The sequence below is a fragment of the Uloborus diversus genome, chromosome 4 (genome assembly GCF_026930045.1).
Source record: "Uloborus diversus isolate 005 chromosome 4, Udiv.v.3.1, whole genome shotgun sequence".
In the NCBI taxonomy this organism is placed as follows: Eukaryota; Metazoa; Arthropoda; class Arachnida; order Araneae; family Uloboridae; genus Uloborus; species Uloborus diversus.
In genome coordinates, this window is record NC_072734.1 from 119,368,377 (window position 1) to 119,385,740 (window position 17,364).

Below are 17,364 nucleotides of genomic sequence, written 5' to 3' on the forward strand. Positions count from 1 at the left end.
CCATAATTGTTGGAAAGAATGTTTAGTAATCTTATCCATGCAACTTGGACGGTTGCATTAACTGCGGATCTACGAAGTAAGACCTAAGATAAATATGAAGCAAAAACGTGCACAACTCTCCTGGAGCAAAGAGAAGCTCATATATGGGGGTAACAAGATTGGAAAAGCATTATATTGAGTAATGAATCCTTTTTTTGAAATATGTATGAACAAAAAAAAAAGGTGTTTGGGTTTGAATTTAAAAAGAAAAGCATATGCGAAATCGTGTGTAAGACATTCTCTCCAATTTGACACATCCTTTTTGGATTGTGGGGGTGCATGAGGGCTGCTAGAATTGGGAAATTATATATATTTTAAAATGAAACAATGTGCGACTTCCGCTATTTATCAATATTACTGCATGACACTTCATCTGAGGCAAAGAAGTTACACATTTAGTGACACGTTTTATCTTTCAGCAAGATGCTACTCTGTGTCATGTCTCTAATCGACTCGTAGATTTTAAACAGAAAGAGGAATTTTGGTATTAAACTGGTCAAGCAACTCTACCAATCAAGAATTTGTGGTACCGTCAAATCTAAGGAAAGCGGTTCAAGACCTGGTGCTTGCCAACAAAATTGAGCTCGTCGCCACATTGAAGAGAGTATGGGAACTCAAACGATTAATGTAAACAAGTGGTAGAATTCGTATGTGAAAGGATTATAAAACATTGATTCCAGTAAAAAATGGCGCATTCTAGTATTGTTATAGTTTTTTTTTTTTGAATTTGTTCTCCCCCCCCCTTTAATTTGAATATTCTATTTTTTTGACTCAATGTAAACCTTCATCACTATAAACTTTTGGATTGTTTTGTCAAAGATTATTTTTAATTGAGTATATTTGAAATGAAATGCACACTTTAAGGTCTAAGAAAGGTGGCACGTTCATTTAAATACCTACTTTGCACTTATATTTGATTAGAATAAACTTTTTCCCAAAAAGTGAGTATTCTATTATTTTGAATTTGGGTTGCGAAAAAAGTGGTCTTGTAGGTTAAATTGGGACTCGTTGTACACTATCTTCCATGTGTGCTAGTGAAGGTTTTGAAATTAGAACACAGTCTTTTATTTTTATCCACACATCTTTTCTTAACCAAAATTAATTTTTCCTTCAACAAATGCTTTAACACAACTTAAATAATTTATTTCCAATATATTTACAAGGATCAGTAAAAAGAACAATAAAAAGACTGAACTCTTTTCAGTTTTTTTTTCTGTAAGATATGATCACAACACCAGTACATATTTCAGAAAAATAAAATCTGCATCTATCACAAGAGCATTCCGCCACCACCAAATTCCATTCTCTGAAACAAAAAGATAATTAAAAATTTTGCATTTTTCTTTTTGTTTTTCTGTACTAACTATTCAAAATTAACTAGTTACCTCCACAGGATTTATACAGACTGGAGGGGGGAATCAAGGAAGCTTAAATGAAAAGGAGATAATTTTTGGTAAAGCAAAGAACAAACCATTACCCTAATAAGAAAATTTCCTAGCTTCATTTTTCTCAATGAAGTTATGTGAGTTTCTAATTAGAGTAAGAATTATAGAAGAAACGTTACAACTCAACTACTCTTTCTCCAAAATGCACAAATGTGTTAAAGCTTTTGAAAGTTAAAATTGTAATATATATATAAAATCACAAACAGGTAAAAAAAAATTACTGTTCAGAATGCCATTTTATTATCTGCACAATTAAATTTTTTATGATAATCACCAATTTTTTAAAGCTTTATTTGGGATTAAAACGAAAATATTCTATTCTATGACTTACGAAACTGCCCAAAAATGATAACTGGGTCACAAGATATACTCCACCTGAATGGAACATCAAGTAAGATTCACCCAGTCAGCTTCTAGCTTAGCTATCCTTGGATGAGGAAGACTCTTTTTTAAATGATCTCTTCTTGTTGTAGACTTTCAGAGGCCTTGGTCTAGCCACGAGCTACTTGAGACAGGGTAAGAAATAGAAGTTTCGACTACTTTGCCGAAACTTCGACCTGGCCAAATAGCGTGTTCCCCATGACCAATTCAAGCAATGCTATACCAAATGAGCTACAGAATTTGGAAAAAAGAAAAGAAAACCGCACTTAACCAATGGGTGCAAAGAAAATCTTCCCATTCATTGAATGCTACATTCTGGTGGAGGAACTCCCCTTCTAGTTTTTCTTCTCCTCTTAACAGTCATTTTTTTTTAAGTTGGACACTTTTGATAGTTGATGTCTTCAATTTTCGTAAAAATTTCAGGATGAGTTAGTGGTACTATGAAAAGAAAAAGTTTCGTTTTCTACAAAACTGATTTGTTTGTCCTTGAGTAGGGGTCAACTGACCTAAATTTCTCAAACTGTCCTTGCTTGATCATCCTCGAATGGGATGAAATTTTATAGAGGCGTAGAGATGTCTTTGAAACTAACCTATGCAAATTTTCAACTTCCAAGATTCTAATTCTGAGTATCTAGGATCTCCAAAATACAGTTGAACCTGTTTATCTCGAACTTGCCTATATCGAAAACCTCTCTATGTCGAAGTTTTTCATTTTCCCTGCACATAAAGCATTAATTCAATGTTTTCCCCATGTTTGTCTTGAATGAAATTTTCTGAAAACCTGCATATCTCGAATTTCGACTAAAGGGTCTTTTTTGAATTCGATCCCCAACGGTCTTTAGTAACTGGAATTTGGAGACAAAAAGCATTTTTCTTAATATTAGCAGTCACATAATCCTCCAGAATTAAAACTTTATGTACAAGAAGCAAGTTTTCCAGCAATTATATCCATTCGGAAACTGAAAGGAAGGAGACATTGTTGATTAGTAAAATTGCTTCCAAAGTTTTATTTTCGAGTCCTTGCTCCAATTACTTATTTTTAGAACTTTTTTCAAAACCTCTCTATCACGAAACCTCCATATCTTGATTTTTTCTTCTCTGCCATAAAATTCGAGATAGACAGGTTCGACTGTATAGTGCTCCAAAATGGCGGATCAGCTTCGTGAGAACCATGTGTTGTGGTCAAGGTTACAGAAAATTTTATAACACTGGAAGCATGAAATTTTGGGAGCTTAAAGTAAATTTGGCTATTGATTTGTTCTAGTATTTATGTGAGTTTGAGTTCATAAGATTTTGAGTAGCACGCATATAAACTAGTGAAAAAATGCTCTTTTATACTGAAATCATCATTTTTGAGACCGTTTAATTAAGATGATTAGATCACATGGTTTTCCGACATGAGTCTAAAACTACATCACAAAGAATATAATTACAGCTCTTGCTCAAAGTCATTGACTTAGGCGTTTGAGTAATTGACCTAAACTGGGATTCTTTTTGTTTCAAATTATCAACTTTGAGACTGCGTAATTCAAGACGTTGATTAGTTGCTTTGGGTTTTTAACCTGAACCTTAAACTACATCATTCGGACTATAAGCTGTGTCCCAAAGCTGTAGACCCGTCGCTATTAAAGTTATTGACCTGTAAACTTGAGTATTTTAAAAAAATCATGAACTTTGAGACTGCTTAATTACTGAAGTCAAGTGTAACAAACGGTCCCAAAAGTGTCGTCACAACAAGGTTTGATTGTATTGCTTTTTTAGAACTTTGATTTCTAAAAATTCCGGGGCAAAGTTCTGAACCTTATTGCTTCCCAAATTTGCGGTATTAAAACTTTGATTTTGAAAAATGCCGGGAGAACCCCGGAACCCCATCCATTCTCCTTCAAACCCTCATTCCTTTTAAAATTACCCAAGAACATCTAATATTGCATTGTGGAAACTTCAATATGAAATTTTTTTCCGGAAGTCTCATCTTTGAACAGCTTTCTCTTACATAACATCCCAAAAACGCATTTGTGGATCCTTTTTGAAGAAGTTAGGGGAAGGGATGAGAGGATTTGAAACTTTGCACCTTAATTTTTCAAAATTGAAGTTCCAAAGACAATTTAAGGATGCTCACAATCACATTTTAAAAACTTCAATTTCGAAAAATTTCCAAAGAAGTTCCCCAAAGCTTGCCCTCTTAATATCACCTAAAATTGTGCTTTTGGAATTTTAATTTCGAGAATTCTGTCCAGAATTTAATCCATCATTGTAACGTCATCAAAGGTGGCCTACAATTGCTTTTTTAAGAGTTCCATTTCAAACAATTTCCGGGGGAGAGCCCCCAGACCCCCCTCTTTTTATTAACATAACGAAGATTGTCTACAGTGACGTTTTTGAAACTTGAATATCGAGAGATTTTCTGACGAGACCCTGACTCCTAACCCTCAAAGGCACAATCACGTGTGTAAAAACTTCCGAAAAATTTACGGGTAAGGACCCAGAACCTCAAATCCAATCCTCTTACAGCACTGATGAACGTTTAAAATCATTTTTTTTGGAAATTCGAAAAACTCCGCTGGAAAGTTCTGAACCTCATCCTTTCACCTAACGTCATCAAAGGTGGCCTATTGCATTTTTAGATCTTCAATTTCAAAAAATTTTCAGGGAAAAACCCCGAAACTGAACTTTGTTGTTTTAACATCATCGAGGATCTTCTAAAATTTTGTTTTTCGCACTTGCAATGAAAAAACATTTGTGGAAGAGTCACTGGCCCCTTACATTACAAAAAATGTCTTGCAATCGCGTTTTTAAAATTTCAATTTTGAAAAATTTACGACGAATTGAATGTTTTTTCTTCCACATATAGTCTGAAATTCCATTTTTAAACTAGAATTTCAAATGAATTCTAGAAACTCACTCCGAACCCCTATTTTTGTACAAATATTATCTTTATAGTTAAATTCATATTGCTAATTCTTTTCTCCTCATTGTGACGAATTCTCGGATTTCTGTAGCTTGTGATACCTTTCTAAACTAAAAGTTCAACCCTTCCTCCTTTCTTTATTGTGGGTACGGGTGGATGTTTGGAAAAAAAAGGGCAGACAAAATCGAAAAATTGTACAACAAATATACATTTATACGATTTCTTGTAGGGGGCCAAAATCAGATTTCAGAGAGGGCCCAATTTTGAAGTTACGCTACTGCTTCACATTTTGCATATTTCAACTGGGGGCTTATGCAAAAATCAAACCCTTAAAAAACAAAAATGGATTTTTGGTCATGCAAATAAAATAGAAGAAACTGTGGGCAAAACTGAGAACTAGGCAATCATGGCTATTAAGCAACTTTTCATAGAAAAACAAAAGTAGAAAATAGATTACTCAATCATTTAAGATTTTTTCTTTTAAATGAATAGAATGTAAAACAAATTATTATTATTATTATTATTATTATTATTATTATTATATGGGCTTTAAAAGAGCAAATAGGGTGGAAAACCTCATGTATTTGTGAATAAAAACAAGCTTTCGAAAAAAAAAAAGGCTCCAGAAAAGTAGCCCTAGTGAAAATAGGTTGCTTTCAAACCTGTTTTTTCTTGTCTCCTAAGTCACCCAGTGGCAAAAAAGTAGCAACAAGTCTCACTTGAGTATCCAGTGGCAACCTTGTTAATACATTTCTGGGTTATCAAGGTGCACTACTATCAAGGTGCAGAAAAAAGTACCATGGAAAACTGACTTTTTTAAATGGGGGTCTTATTTTTGCGGTTCATGCCGTTGCTTTTGGGAGAATAACCCCCATTTGTGTATTATAGGAAAAACAAAAGTCAATGCAGAAGTGCATAATTATGTTATGTTTTCAAAATGGGGTGTGGGCGGGCTTTGTTTTCCCAAATAACTGTCCTGCTAAAGATTATTTTTTTAATATTAGGATGGAACAAAACCAATTTGTATTTTATACTGCTGCTAATCAGAAATCTTAAACCAACTTAAAAAATACAACTTTTAAGTACACCTCAAAAAAAGCCCCCCCTTTTTTTGAATGCAACCCAACGAACGGCCTTTTTATTTTAGAGCTAGCACTAGAAACGTCTAGAAGTAACAATCTACAGAGAAAAAAAAATTAGCAGCAACTCTTCACAGATAAAAAAAATCACAACTAAAAACAATTTAAAGAAAAGACTACAATTTACCTGCTGTGGTTGAACAAAATCTAGCCAATCAGATGCATAGGTAGGAAGAAGACCCATGGAAGAGCACTTGTATAATGCCAGTGCTAAGCAAACTAAATTCCCAAACAAGTACACCAATTTTTGAAGAACTGCTTGACTCCCTTCAATAAGTTTGAAAGCTAATGAAGAAAAGTTAAAATATTTAAAATCATCTAAACATTTAGCATTTTACATCACAAAAAATGCTCATATCTAAACCAAAAAAAAGTAAATTATTAGTATTAGTAATGTAGTGCAATTTTTGCAAGATACTAGAACATTAAAATTTATGAAGAGGTTTAAAATGAATCTTTTTATTTTTTGAGCAAAAGTGAGCTGCCTAGCGAAAAAAAGGCCACATTTCATGCTCTTTTCATAAAATATTGCCGCAATTTTTAACAATTGCATAGTTTTTTTTTTTTGGTCACCAGAAAAAAATACCCACTTTCATTCACATAAAATGTCCACCCCTCATTGATTGTTGTCTTCAAGAACCCCAAATGAGCATTGCTGTGAAGGTTACTGATACGACACCCTTCTGGTCAAGATTACCGAGCATAAGGCTTTCTCTGCCAAACTTGCAAAATGGAAAAAGCAGGAAAAATTTCTGTATCTCTAGTGTTCACATTTTTTTCGAAAAGGGGCAGGGTAAATTTCTCAGAGAGGGCATTTTCCATGGAAAAAGAGGCACTTTTCGGGAACTAAAAAGGCACTTGGGGGGGGGGGGGGGTAACCCAGTAGGAGGTCAACACAAGGGGTGCCCCCCCCCCCAAAGAGCAACGATGCGTCCCCTCCAAAATCATGAAGACCCCCGCCCCCGCCCAAAAAAGAAGAACAGGAGCTTCTAAAAATTCCCGCTTCAGCAAATTTGTTGACAATAATGCAACATACTTTTTTTTTCTTTTTAAATAACACTTAATGACCCCCTATTAGATCTAGGTGTGAGTGCATGGTCGTATTTTATAATTGGGTCAAATTTAAGTTGAAAAAATTGCGAATTTCTTCTTCCTAAACAATCGGGTTTGGAGTGAACCTGAAGACACTTTTATGACATATCATATTTTAAACCATGTACTACTATATGTATTGTAGTCATTAAATTAAAAGGAAGAAACTCACAGGAATATACTCATAATTTTCAAATTTAGATTCAAATTATATATCTAGTGATCTGGTCTAATCAAATTGTCTTGAAAATTATTGATAGCTGATTCCCTTATGCATCACATCAATATAGGAACATCACTTAAGTTTTATGAAAGTTGTTTTATAGATGTGGTACAACCATCAATAATTAATTTTTATGACACTAAGTAACTCTCAAGATGTCGGCAGAGATAGTTACATTTTCTTTAAAAGGACGTTCTGGGCAATTCTATGGTGTCGGAGGTAAAAAATGAAGAAAAATTTCTCAGTTTTAATTCTATTTACCAAATATAAACTTTTCCAACATAAACAAATTTATCAAAAGATACTACATCCCACTGAATAAAAAATCATGTTAGTTCATCAAAATAGATCCCTAAAGTATAATTTAAAAAAATTTAAAGAGTTGGTGTCTGACGTAAACACACAAATAGTAAAATTGATGGTTAACTTAAGCATTATTAAAAGTCTGTGAATTGGCTTACATTTTAATTTTAAAAACAGCATAATTCTAAAGTATACTAATGATTTAAGCATATTTCAGTTTTCAAATGATATTATAAGGAATAAAATTATTTAAAATGTATTTTTAGCTTGGTGTCGGACGTAAATTGTTCATATTGGATGCAAACTATTGCTCTTAAATGTAAATACATAACAATGATTACAGTTATAAATATGTAAATTATAGGTTACATATACTGAAACAAAATTTACCAAGTAAATTCAAAAGTAAGGTTGATTGGGGGAAGTGGGACACTAAGATAAGTGGGTCACCCCCGAAAACTGAAATATCCATATCATGGTTCATCACAGTGATTAGTTTTGCATATACAGTAGAATACCTTTATAATGCTGACCTATATAACGCAATTCTCTTAAAACCACACAACTTTTCAGAAGTGAACAAAAGGTTTTGTAGTTTAAAAAATCCCTCTGTTTTTCTTTGCAAACATAAAAATTGTTAGGCAAATTGAATTCTGTGACAGTTTTTCATCTTTCCATCTGAATTCAAAGCTTTTAAATGAAAATTAGTACTCAAAGTAAACAGAATATACCAAATGGCTCTTACAAATGCAGTTGTTATGCAAACCATGAAGCTTGCAGAAGTGCAGGATAATTCACTTTCTTTTGATTGTGAAACATATTTATTTGTGAATGGCTAATTGTAATATTATAGTGCTTTAATACACATTGCAGACAAAACTCATTCTGAAGTGCGAAAATATAGATAAATGCTGAATATTAGCTTAAAAATTTGTGAAATCATCTATATAACGCAAAAGCTCTGATCCCAAGGTGTGCATAATAATGGTCTTCTACTGTATTTGGGTTACGTGGAATTTTTTTTCTAGGTCAGAGAACTAAGTAAAAAAAAAATCTGAAAATTTTTTTTGGCGAGTTTAAGCAGCATTTTTCAAAGTGTTTCCTGGTTAGCATTTATTTTTTTATGATCAGTAAACATTCATGTACAGTTTAACTTAAAGTGCATACTGTAAAATTAGAATTTGAGTGAAATATTATTAAAAACTGTTTAAGAGGAGGGGCCTCACTTACCACTTAAAATTTTGCTATAAGAGGTCTCCACTCTATGGGGTAAGTGGTTCCCCCATAACAGTGAGGATTTGAAAATCAAAAGCAACTATGATATGTTGATGATTTGTATTAGTGAAATACAAGACAACTATGATGACTAGGTAGTAGGAATTGAGAGTTCAGCAACAAAAGCTGGTGATTAGTTATTTGTGAAACTTACCTGAAGGAAAACCTTCAAGATTTATATGGGTTGAATGTTGATAATGGTTCTTCTTTAGCCAACTTTACATAGACGCAGTCATTTAGTGTTTTCTTTTTTTTTTCTACTTATAGTTTTGGCAAATTTGCCAAAATTGATTCTACATACCAGGAATTATTTGGTGGAATCATAAATTAACTGTTGGACCAAAGGGAACTAATTCACAAACTATAGAACAAAAAATTTTGATGTAATATATTTAATATTTTGCTTAGTCAGTAAAAAAAAAAAACTTTTGTGTTATTCATGAACAAAGAATATTATGCTTATTGATTCAAAAAAAAAAAAAAAAGTGTCATCACACTAGAGTGAGCTGAAATTTTTTGCATCAAACAAAAATATTAAGCATCTACTAATGCTGAAACTGTTTTAGTCAATAAACTGCTTTCTTTTAGAGCCATTTGGCTTATCTTGAGATGACTTATTTCAGCATTCTGTATTTCTGATGCATTTAAAATATAGAGTATTATTCTCCTTGTATTATCAGCCTGGTGTGAGGCATAAATTATTTTCCTTATTTAAATATTTAAACTGATATTTATGTAATCAAAAATCACGAAATTGACAGGAAAAAATTATTACTTTGGATTGATTGTTAAATAAGGGCTAGCTTGCTTAATCGTTAAATAAACTTGTTGTATTTACTTACATTTTTTTTTGAAAAGGACATTTTTGAATTAAAACTCAATTTTGTTTTTGCATGTAGTACGCAGTGAAAAACTTATGTTCCATTAATGTGTTGTGCATTTGCATTTCTGTAGTTGTAAAATATTGTAGATAAATTATTCAATGATAAAATTTATCTATTTATTAGTATAAAACTGAGGGTTTAAAATATTTTAAGTTTGAATACCTATGCAAAGGTTTCATATTTTAATTCTAATAATTGATATTTTCCTGTTTTGATTTTTCTTGTATCCCAACTCAAGAAATTGCGAAAAAATTTAGTATCATGAAATATTTGTGACGTTTTTCAAATTGTGTCCCCCTCCCCGAGCAAGGGCTCACCCCTCCCTAATTATCGCAAAGACCTCCCACTCAAAATAAACAACAGCCCCCCCCCCCAAAAAAAAACGAAAAATGCCCTCAAACAACCCCACCTAAAAATTTCAATGGCGTGGCTGAATCTGCGCTATGAACCCCCCCCCCTCAGGGGGGCACCCTGGTCCCCTTCACCTTTGATTACTGTGCCTTATACAAATAGCCAATCAATAAAAGAAACAAAAATAATTATGCGAAAAATATTTTTGTATTTTAGTTCAATATGCATAGTATTGTACACTAGTGAGAAAATAAAAAGGTTCGTAAGCCCAAAACGGAGATTAAAAGATGGCTATACGATTACACTAACATGGTAATATTAAGCATGACATGCGACACATGCAGCATTGAGGAATTATGCACTATTACCGTGTTTTCAGAAAGTTATTGCTGAATGTTAACGGTTTTGAAGAAATAAATGAATAAAATAATTGAGGTCTCCATGCTTTGGTTTACATCATGATATCATTGCAAACTGAAATATAAATTTGGTTCACAGTGAATGCTTTTGCTAAGAGATGTTTTAAGTGAGCCTTAAATTTTTTAAGACAGCTGTTTCAAAAACATTTTGGGGTATCTCCAACAGCCCAGTGGCACAAAGTTTTGTAGTTGTTTGCGACAAACTTTTATCGACAATTACATAATCTGTTTGCAAAATTTGTGCGTAGTTCAACAATCTTGGATCAATACCTTTCAGAAAAACTAGCTTCCATAAATGTATCACGAAAATTGCCTTCCGCCTCTGTATTGTTGTATTGCAACCCCCCACCCTTCCTCACCACCATTTTTGAGACTGGCGACATCCAAATTTTTTCTCTTTGGGTCAATGACTTTCAGAAAAACTAACTCCCATAATTTCATCACAAAAATCGCCTCCACTCCTCCCTGCATAATTGTATCACAAAAATCCCCCCACACCCTCCTGCACCATTTTTAAGACTGGTAACATCCAAATTCTTTCTCCTTGGGCCAATACCTTTCAGAAAAACTAACTCCCATAATTGTATAACAAAAATCGGCCCTACGTCCCTCTCCCCCTTATTGTAGTACAAAAATTTCCCTCACTCCCCTCTGGATCACTTTTGAGACTGGCAACTTCCAAATTCTTTCTCTTTGGGCCAATACCATCTGGAAAAAGTAATTCTCATAATTGTATCACAAAATCGCCTCCACTCCTACCTGCATATTTGTATTCCAAAAATCCCCCCCCCCCCGCCCCATTTTCGATACTAACAATCCTCCACTTTGGGCCAATAATAGCCTTTCAGGAAAACTACCTCGCATAATTGTATCAGAAAAAAAAAAAAAAGGCTGTGTTCAGCTTTATAAAAATAAAAAATAAAAAAAAAAATAAAAAACTGGAACGGTTGAACTTAACACCTTTCCCTACGCTCATCAAAGATCTTCGCAATTAGCATTTCGATTATTATTCGGGAGACTGCCTCCGTAGCCCAAAACTAGCGTTTTATTAGAACCTCATCACCAGATTCCACGAAGATGACGTCATGCGTACACTCCGTTGCCGATGAACTTATGCAACATTCACACTGCGTCCGCACATCCGTCACCGACGTATGCTTTTCTCCCTAAAACCAGTTTTCGGCCGGCGTTGCCATGACAGCAAGCCGTATTGTACGGGACCCGTCGACGGGACGAGAAACCAGATATCTGACGGCTCTGACGTCCGTACAGTTGGGCGTCGCATTTCATTGGTCTCCACGAGATGAGCGCGCTCTCTCTATTGGGTGAGAGACTGACATGTGCCTTTTTCGCGTCCGTAAAGTATGAATGCTTCTCCCTTTTCGGAAAACGTTACTCTGTCCGCTTTACGTGGCGGACGCTGTTTGAATTACGCTTTAGACACTTCGGCGTGCGCGTAAAGATTGCAGAAAAAAAGAGAGAGAGAAAAATAGTCACATGTGATTAAGAAATAGGGAAAAGATCGAAAATACACGAAATTTTCAAATAGCGATATAAAGAGACTAATTTTTAAAAATAGCGATAGTATAATGAGCTTCGCCTTGGCTTACAGCGCTGTGCTAGAATTATGCATGTGTTATTTAAAATGAAAGTGAAATAAAGCAGCGTAAATAAATCAAATGGTTATAGAAGGGGGGCTGAAACTTACATTTTCAGGAGAGGGAGGGGAATCTAATTTAACCGAATGAAATTTCTTGAACGATGCATGCACTTATACCATACTTACATTATATTTAATTAGAAGAAAATCATTCAAAAAAAAAAAAAAAAAGGAAAAGAAAAATTATAATGTTACGATTCAGGTTTGATGAATAAAAACCTTTTTGGGGAGGTCTTGGGTCTTGGTGATCTGCCATCACTGATTCACGCCCTTTATTCACGACATGAATGATATTACGATATAAATGCGAATGGTTGCAAATATTTCATTTGATAAATATTTTCCTGAAAACGATTGTGGGGAAAGAAACAGCGCAATATTATAAAACAATAAATGAAAAAAAAATCGCGCGATGTACCATTTTAATGAGAAATATAAAATTCACTTATTAAGTCAATTTTACTTTCGTTAAACATATGAATTCATCAACGGTATTATTTTTCGATCGATCTGTAGTTTTGAAATTAAAAAAGTGGAGGGACAAGGAGTTTTGGGAAGTGAGATTGAGTTGTCCCGCTATGCGAACCGCTTGTAGCTCCTCCTAAATTAAACCATGGCTACGCCATTAGTCAATGCCTACGGAAAAGCAACTGAATACATAGTGCTAAAATACCGCACGCGTTTTTACCACATGCAATCGAAGGAGGGATTAAAAAATCGCTAAAATAATTCAATGTTTCAAATGAAATGAATAAACTTAGTGTTAAGATTTTGTTTAACTTGACAAAGAAAATGATAAATCAAAAGCACGTGTTCATAGATTACTGCGCACTAAGTGCAGTATATCTTGTAAATGAAACTCATCCTTTAAAAATTGAATTTAACTCTGAATTCTGGATAAATACCTTTAATTTTGTTCACTAATTTGGAATATGGAAAATTGTCCAAAAGCAGGTGTTGAAAGATTGTTGCAGCAAGTGTGCTCAACAAACGAAGAAAGCAAAAAACAGCTTTCATTCACGATTATAATAAAAAGAAAAAAAAAGAAAGAAATTACTCATATGTGTTTCGTTTGGGACACAATTAAAATTTTAAAAAATGATAATAAGATGATCACAAAAAATTGCAATAAAATACTTTCGCATCACCAAGGTTCGCTCTTCTTGCGCAAACTAGTTCCTTTTTCTATTTTATTTTTAAATTGTAAGTTCATTTGTGAAACTTTTTTTTCCCCTTTCATTATTTTATTTTGTAGAATGATAATTTCAGGTACGTTAAGGAGGAAATATTGTAGTTCAATTTCTACTTTAAAACAGCACGTGGCTGCTCCGATTTTCGACACTAATTGAAGCGATGCCGATCCTAAGATAGTATTAAAAAAAAAATTAATGTAAAAATAAAATTCTTGCACTTACTCTTTGAACATATCTACTATTTTCTTACAGTATGCTCCTTCTTTTGTTCTTGCATCTTCCCTGTATTTCCGTTTGCGATTCATAGAAGGCATGACGGGAAAAAAAAAAAAATCAGAATAGCGATCTCAGAAAAACGTTCGGACCGGAAATTTGCACGTGCTTTGTCCAGTTCACCGCATGGAATAAGAAGAAAAAAAAAAAAAAGCGGTGTGAGGAGCTGGGTCGGACAGTTCCCGCCCCTCCTCCCTCCCTCCTTCCATCGACGTTCGATGGGGAGCGAAAGCGCTGACGTCATGATTTTGAATCTTCCTTTCGGACATCGTTTCTTCCTTTCTCCCCTTCGGATATCGTAAATATAAATTGTTTGTACACCAGTAAAAGGGCAGGGCGCATCATTAAAATTCTACTGCAGGGGCAGGGCGCGTTTCTTCGGGTCTAAAGAGGGCAGGGCGCATCAGCTCTTTAATAAAAAGGGGCAGGGCGCCGCGCCCTTTGAAAAACGCATAACGGGAACGCTATGTATCTCAAAACCAAATGAATACTAGCACAAAACCAGTGATGCTCCCATCAATTTTTCTGAAGGTATACTCCCAGTAATCAGTTATGCACAATATGTGTATGCAATCATATATATAATGTGTCATAATATGAACATTTGAAGCTTGAGGGTATACACTATATGTCTAAAAAATGTTTGAGAGTATAAAGCGGATATGAAATACCTTGTGGGAACACCACTGAACAAAACTAATAATTGTTCATACTCTTTGCTATAAATTACAGCAAAAAAGCCCTGGTATAGTATAACTTTGATTTAACAATACCTAATTTAACAATTTCCTCAATTTAATGATACATTTCACAGGTCTGGATTTGACTGCATTGAATGTCTATGCTCCTCGATTCAACAATAACTTTTTCCAGTCCCTTGACAATTGTTAAATCGAGGTTATACTATATCTATTTTAATCTCTGATTTTCATAAGTGGCTTTCTCCAACATGGGATTCTTTCTGCACATTAAAAAGAAAAAAATCAAACATACAAGTTAAATTGCTTTCCAAGTTTTAAAAGGATATCTTGTTAACCATAACACAACAAATTGCTTTGAAAAAGTGAAAAAGAGTTTTGAAAGTTTGAAACAACTTACTGGATTGTATTGTCAAAAGAGCCTTTACTAATCTCAAGAACAGCATTCCAATCATCATAATGGGAAAAATAGATATGGAGTTTCCAGCCATATACATTATAAAAAGGTTCATTGGAACTTGCTTCAGGGGAGCCAATGCTATGTCCCATGATTTCTAAGGCACAAAATAAAAGAAGAAATACATCAGTTGCATCATTAAAACATTAACAAATAAAGCTCATTTAATTTTGCTAAGACATATTTTCAAAACAAGAATTTGAAGTGTGTTCGACACATTTAAAAACCATAAGAAAAACCAAGGGGGAAAAAAACGGAAAAGTTAAATGTGTTCAATTAGACTTTTCAAAGTTCTAGTTTACAAAATTGATTAAGCTTACCAAATGCATGGCACAAAAACAATAAAAAGTTTGAGAGCATATGTGTAAAAAGTAAATGTAAGTAAAAAGACAGTATCATAGTTGGGAAATCCACAAATTCAAAATAGTTAGAAGTTACTTTTATTGATTAGTCTCCCTTTTATAAGATATAACAAGAAAAATGAATACATAAATAGTTTAACCAAACATTCAAAAGTATGAAAATTATTAGAATACTTGCGATTTTTTTCAGTTTTTCTTGAATAATTAGGTATATACTTGTAATAATTCATAAAGGATTATTTGTTTTGTTATTCCAATCATTTTTTCACTCCTTAAGTTCAGTTTTCAGGACATTACTTTGTTAAATGTTGGCATTTGTAAAATAGAAAAACCTTTGATGGGGACATTGTTTGCATTGCATATAATGAATATGTTTGATTACCTATCAATCGAATTTAAAACAAAATTTAAAAACTTGCTCTGCTAATATTTTATATTATTTCCTTGGGATGCTACCAGTATTATTTTATTTTTAAAGCAATTCTTTACGCAGTTTTAATTGGTTTATAATCGGCAGTTTTTTTTCTCTTTTTTGAGAACTATTGTGTGATCCTGAGTGAAACAAGTTATATTTTTCTTAGAAAACTGTAGCTGCTATAAAGTTTCATCCAAGAAATAACTAAAAACTTTGTTATCTGTGCGTTAAATAAAAAGATCTTTGAATTTCAAATGTAAATATATCAATTCCAGAATAGAGAAACACACTAGGTAAGTAATATTATTGCAAAAACAGAAAGGAAATTAATTCATATTGCCATATCTGACAGAAAAACAACTTATCATGAACTGAAAATTTCTCTATAAGCATATGGAGTGAATGTATGTGATTCTTCTGTTCATAGAAAGCTCATTTTTATTGAACTCGAAGCTGGTTGCCCTCGTAAAGAGGACTAAAATAACATTGGCTATGGCAAAGAGACTTGCTTCAGCAAAAATTGTGCATAAACTATTTGTAAGTAATTAGAGCAACGCGAGAAATATTAAATTTTCTATAATTATTCAGTTAAATTCAAGTTGTTCAGCCTGTATCCTAAAATTTAATTTATTGCATACTGACTAAAGATTCAGAACTGTTTATAAATGTGGCTGAAACTTTCTTAAGGAAAATATTTCGCAACAAATTACATGAACTAAGGTACTTTAGGCATGGTTTTCGGATAAATCAATGCTTAAAGTACCAAAAGAAAGCAGACAGTATATCAAGAGAAGTACTAGTTAAGTTTTTTCCCTGGAGTCGCATTACACAAACTATTAAGCACTCCACCCAATATTTTTTAAAGAAGATGCTTCAAAATGATTTGAGTCTCATTATCGGGAAAAAGCACTACTGAGGGGATGGCGAGTAAAAGCAAGAGACGAGGGAGGGGGGGGGGGGGTCTTTGCGCCATCACCCTTGGGAAACATCCATTGAATAACTATCAGCATATTTGTATCTGTCAATCAGTCGGCCATCTCGGTAAGTAAGCATTTCAGCAGTTTAAGTCTAATTATTTTACTAAAGGGGGGGGGGGGCATGGCTTTGCACGCTGGTATAAAACAGTAGCTTTTTTCCTCCTCATAATCGACATATCATAACCGCGCATGGACCTCATAATCATCCTATGTGTAATTTTAAGATGATATCATGTCATGGAATGATTGTTTCCAATACAGCAGATGTAGACAACATTGGAAAAAAGAAATATTTAAGAAGATGCAAAAATTAAAACATGCACACACACACAGGAAAACTGTACCTTTACAATCAAATTTGCATCCGTTTCTTTACTTGCTTCCGCATGGACTTGACCTAAAGAAGAACTGTATCCAGGGGGAGAGGGTAGTTCTGCTTGCCTTTCAGATTTTGTCCTAAAAATAATTTCAACTTTAAAAATACCCGTAATGATGTTAACATAAAATTGAATTAAAGGTCTGAAAACTAAGACGCAATATCACCTAATAGCAAATGAAAAACACCACTTGTGTCTCTTCGTAATTAAACGATTTGATGACAGGGAAGCCATTGCTTCGGCCACTTCGGCTTTATTGACTGAAGAGTGATGCCATTCAGTGCGTATAAACCTTCATCGATAATGTTGATTATCGAAATAGATATGTACGAATAGAGTAACTAGTTAACAGACCTTTGTTATCATTCTGAAAAAAAAAAAAAAAAGAGAAAAGAGTACGCTCGGAAAAAAGGACCGGTGGCACCTCAAGAGTTCGGTGACTCAAATTTTTTACGTCACGTGTGGGGTTCGTATAGAGCAGCTTTAGGTTCAA

The 17,364-nt window shown here is 33.7% G+C and overlaps 1 protein-coding gene across 1 annotated transcript; it reads right to left on the reverse strand.

Annotated features, from left to right (window-relative positions):
* Positions 1-1,160: 1,160 nt before the first annotated feature.
* LOC129220215 (ER membrane protein complex subunit 4-like) lies at positions 1,161-17,144 on the reverse strand. The gene is made up of 5 exons (XM_054854580.1): positions 17,038-17,144; positions 16,839-16,950; positions 14,684-14,837; positions 6,040-6,197; positions 1,161-1,345 (listed from the first exon to the last, which is right to left on the reverse strand). The coding sequence occupies exons 1-5, from the start codon at positions 17,103-17,105 to the stop codon at positions 1,310-1,312; spliced, it is 528 nt and encodes a 175-aa protein (XP_054710555.1). The 5' UTR covers positions 17,106-17,144; the 3' UTR covers positions 1,161-1,309.
* Between the last annotated feature and the right edge of the window lie 220 nt (positions 17,145-17,364).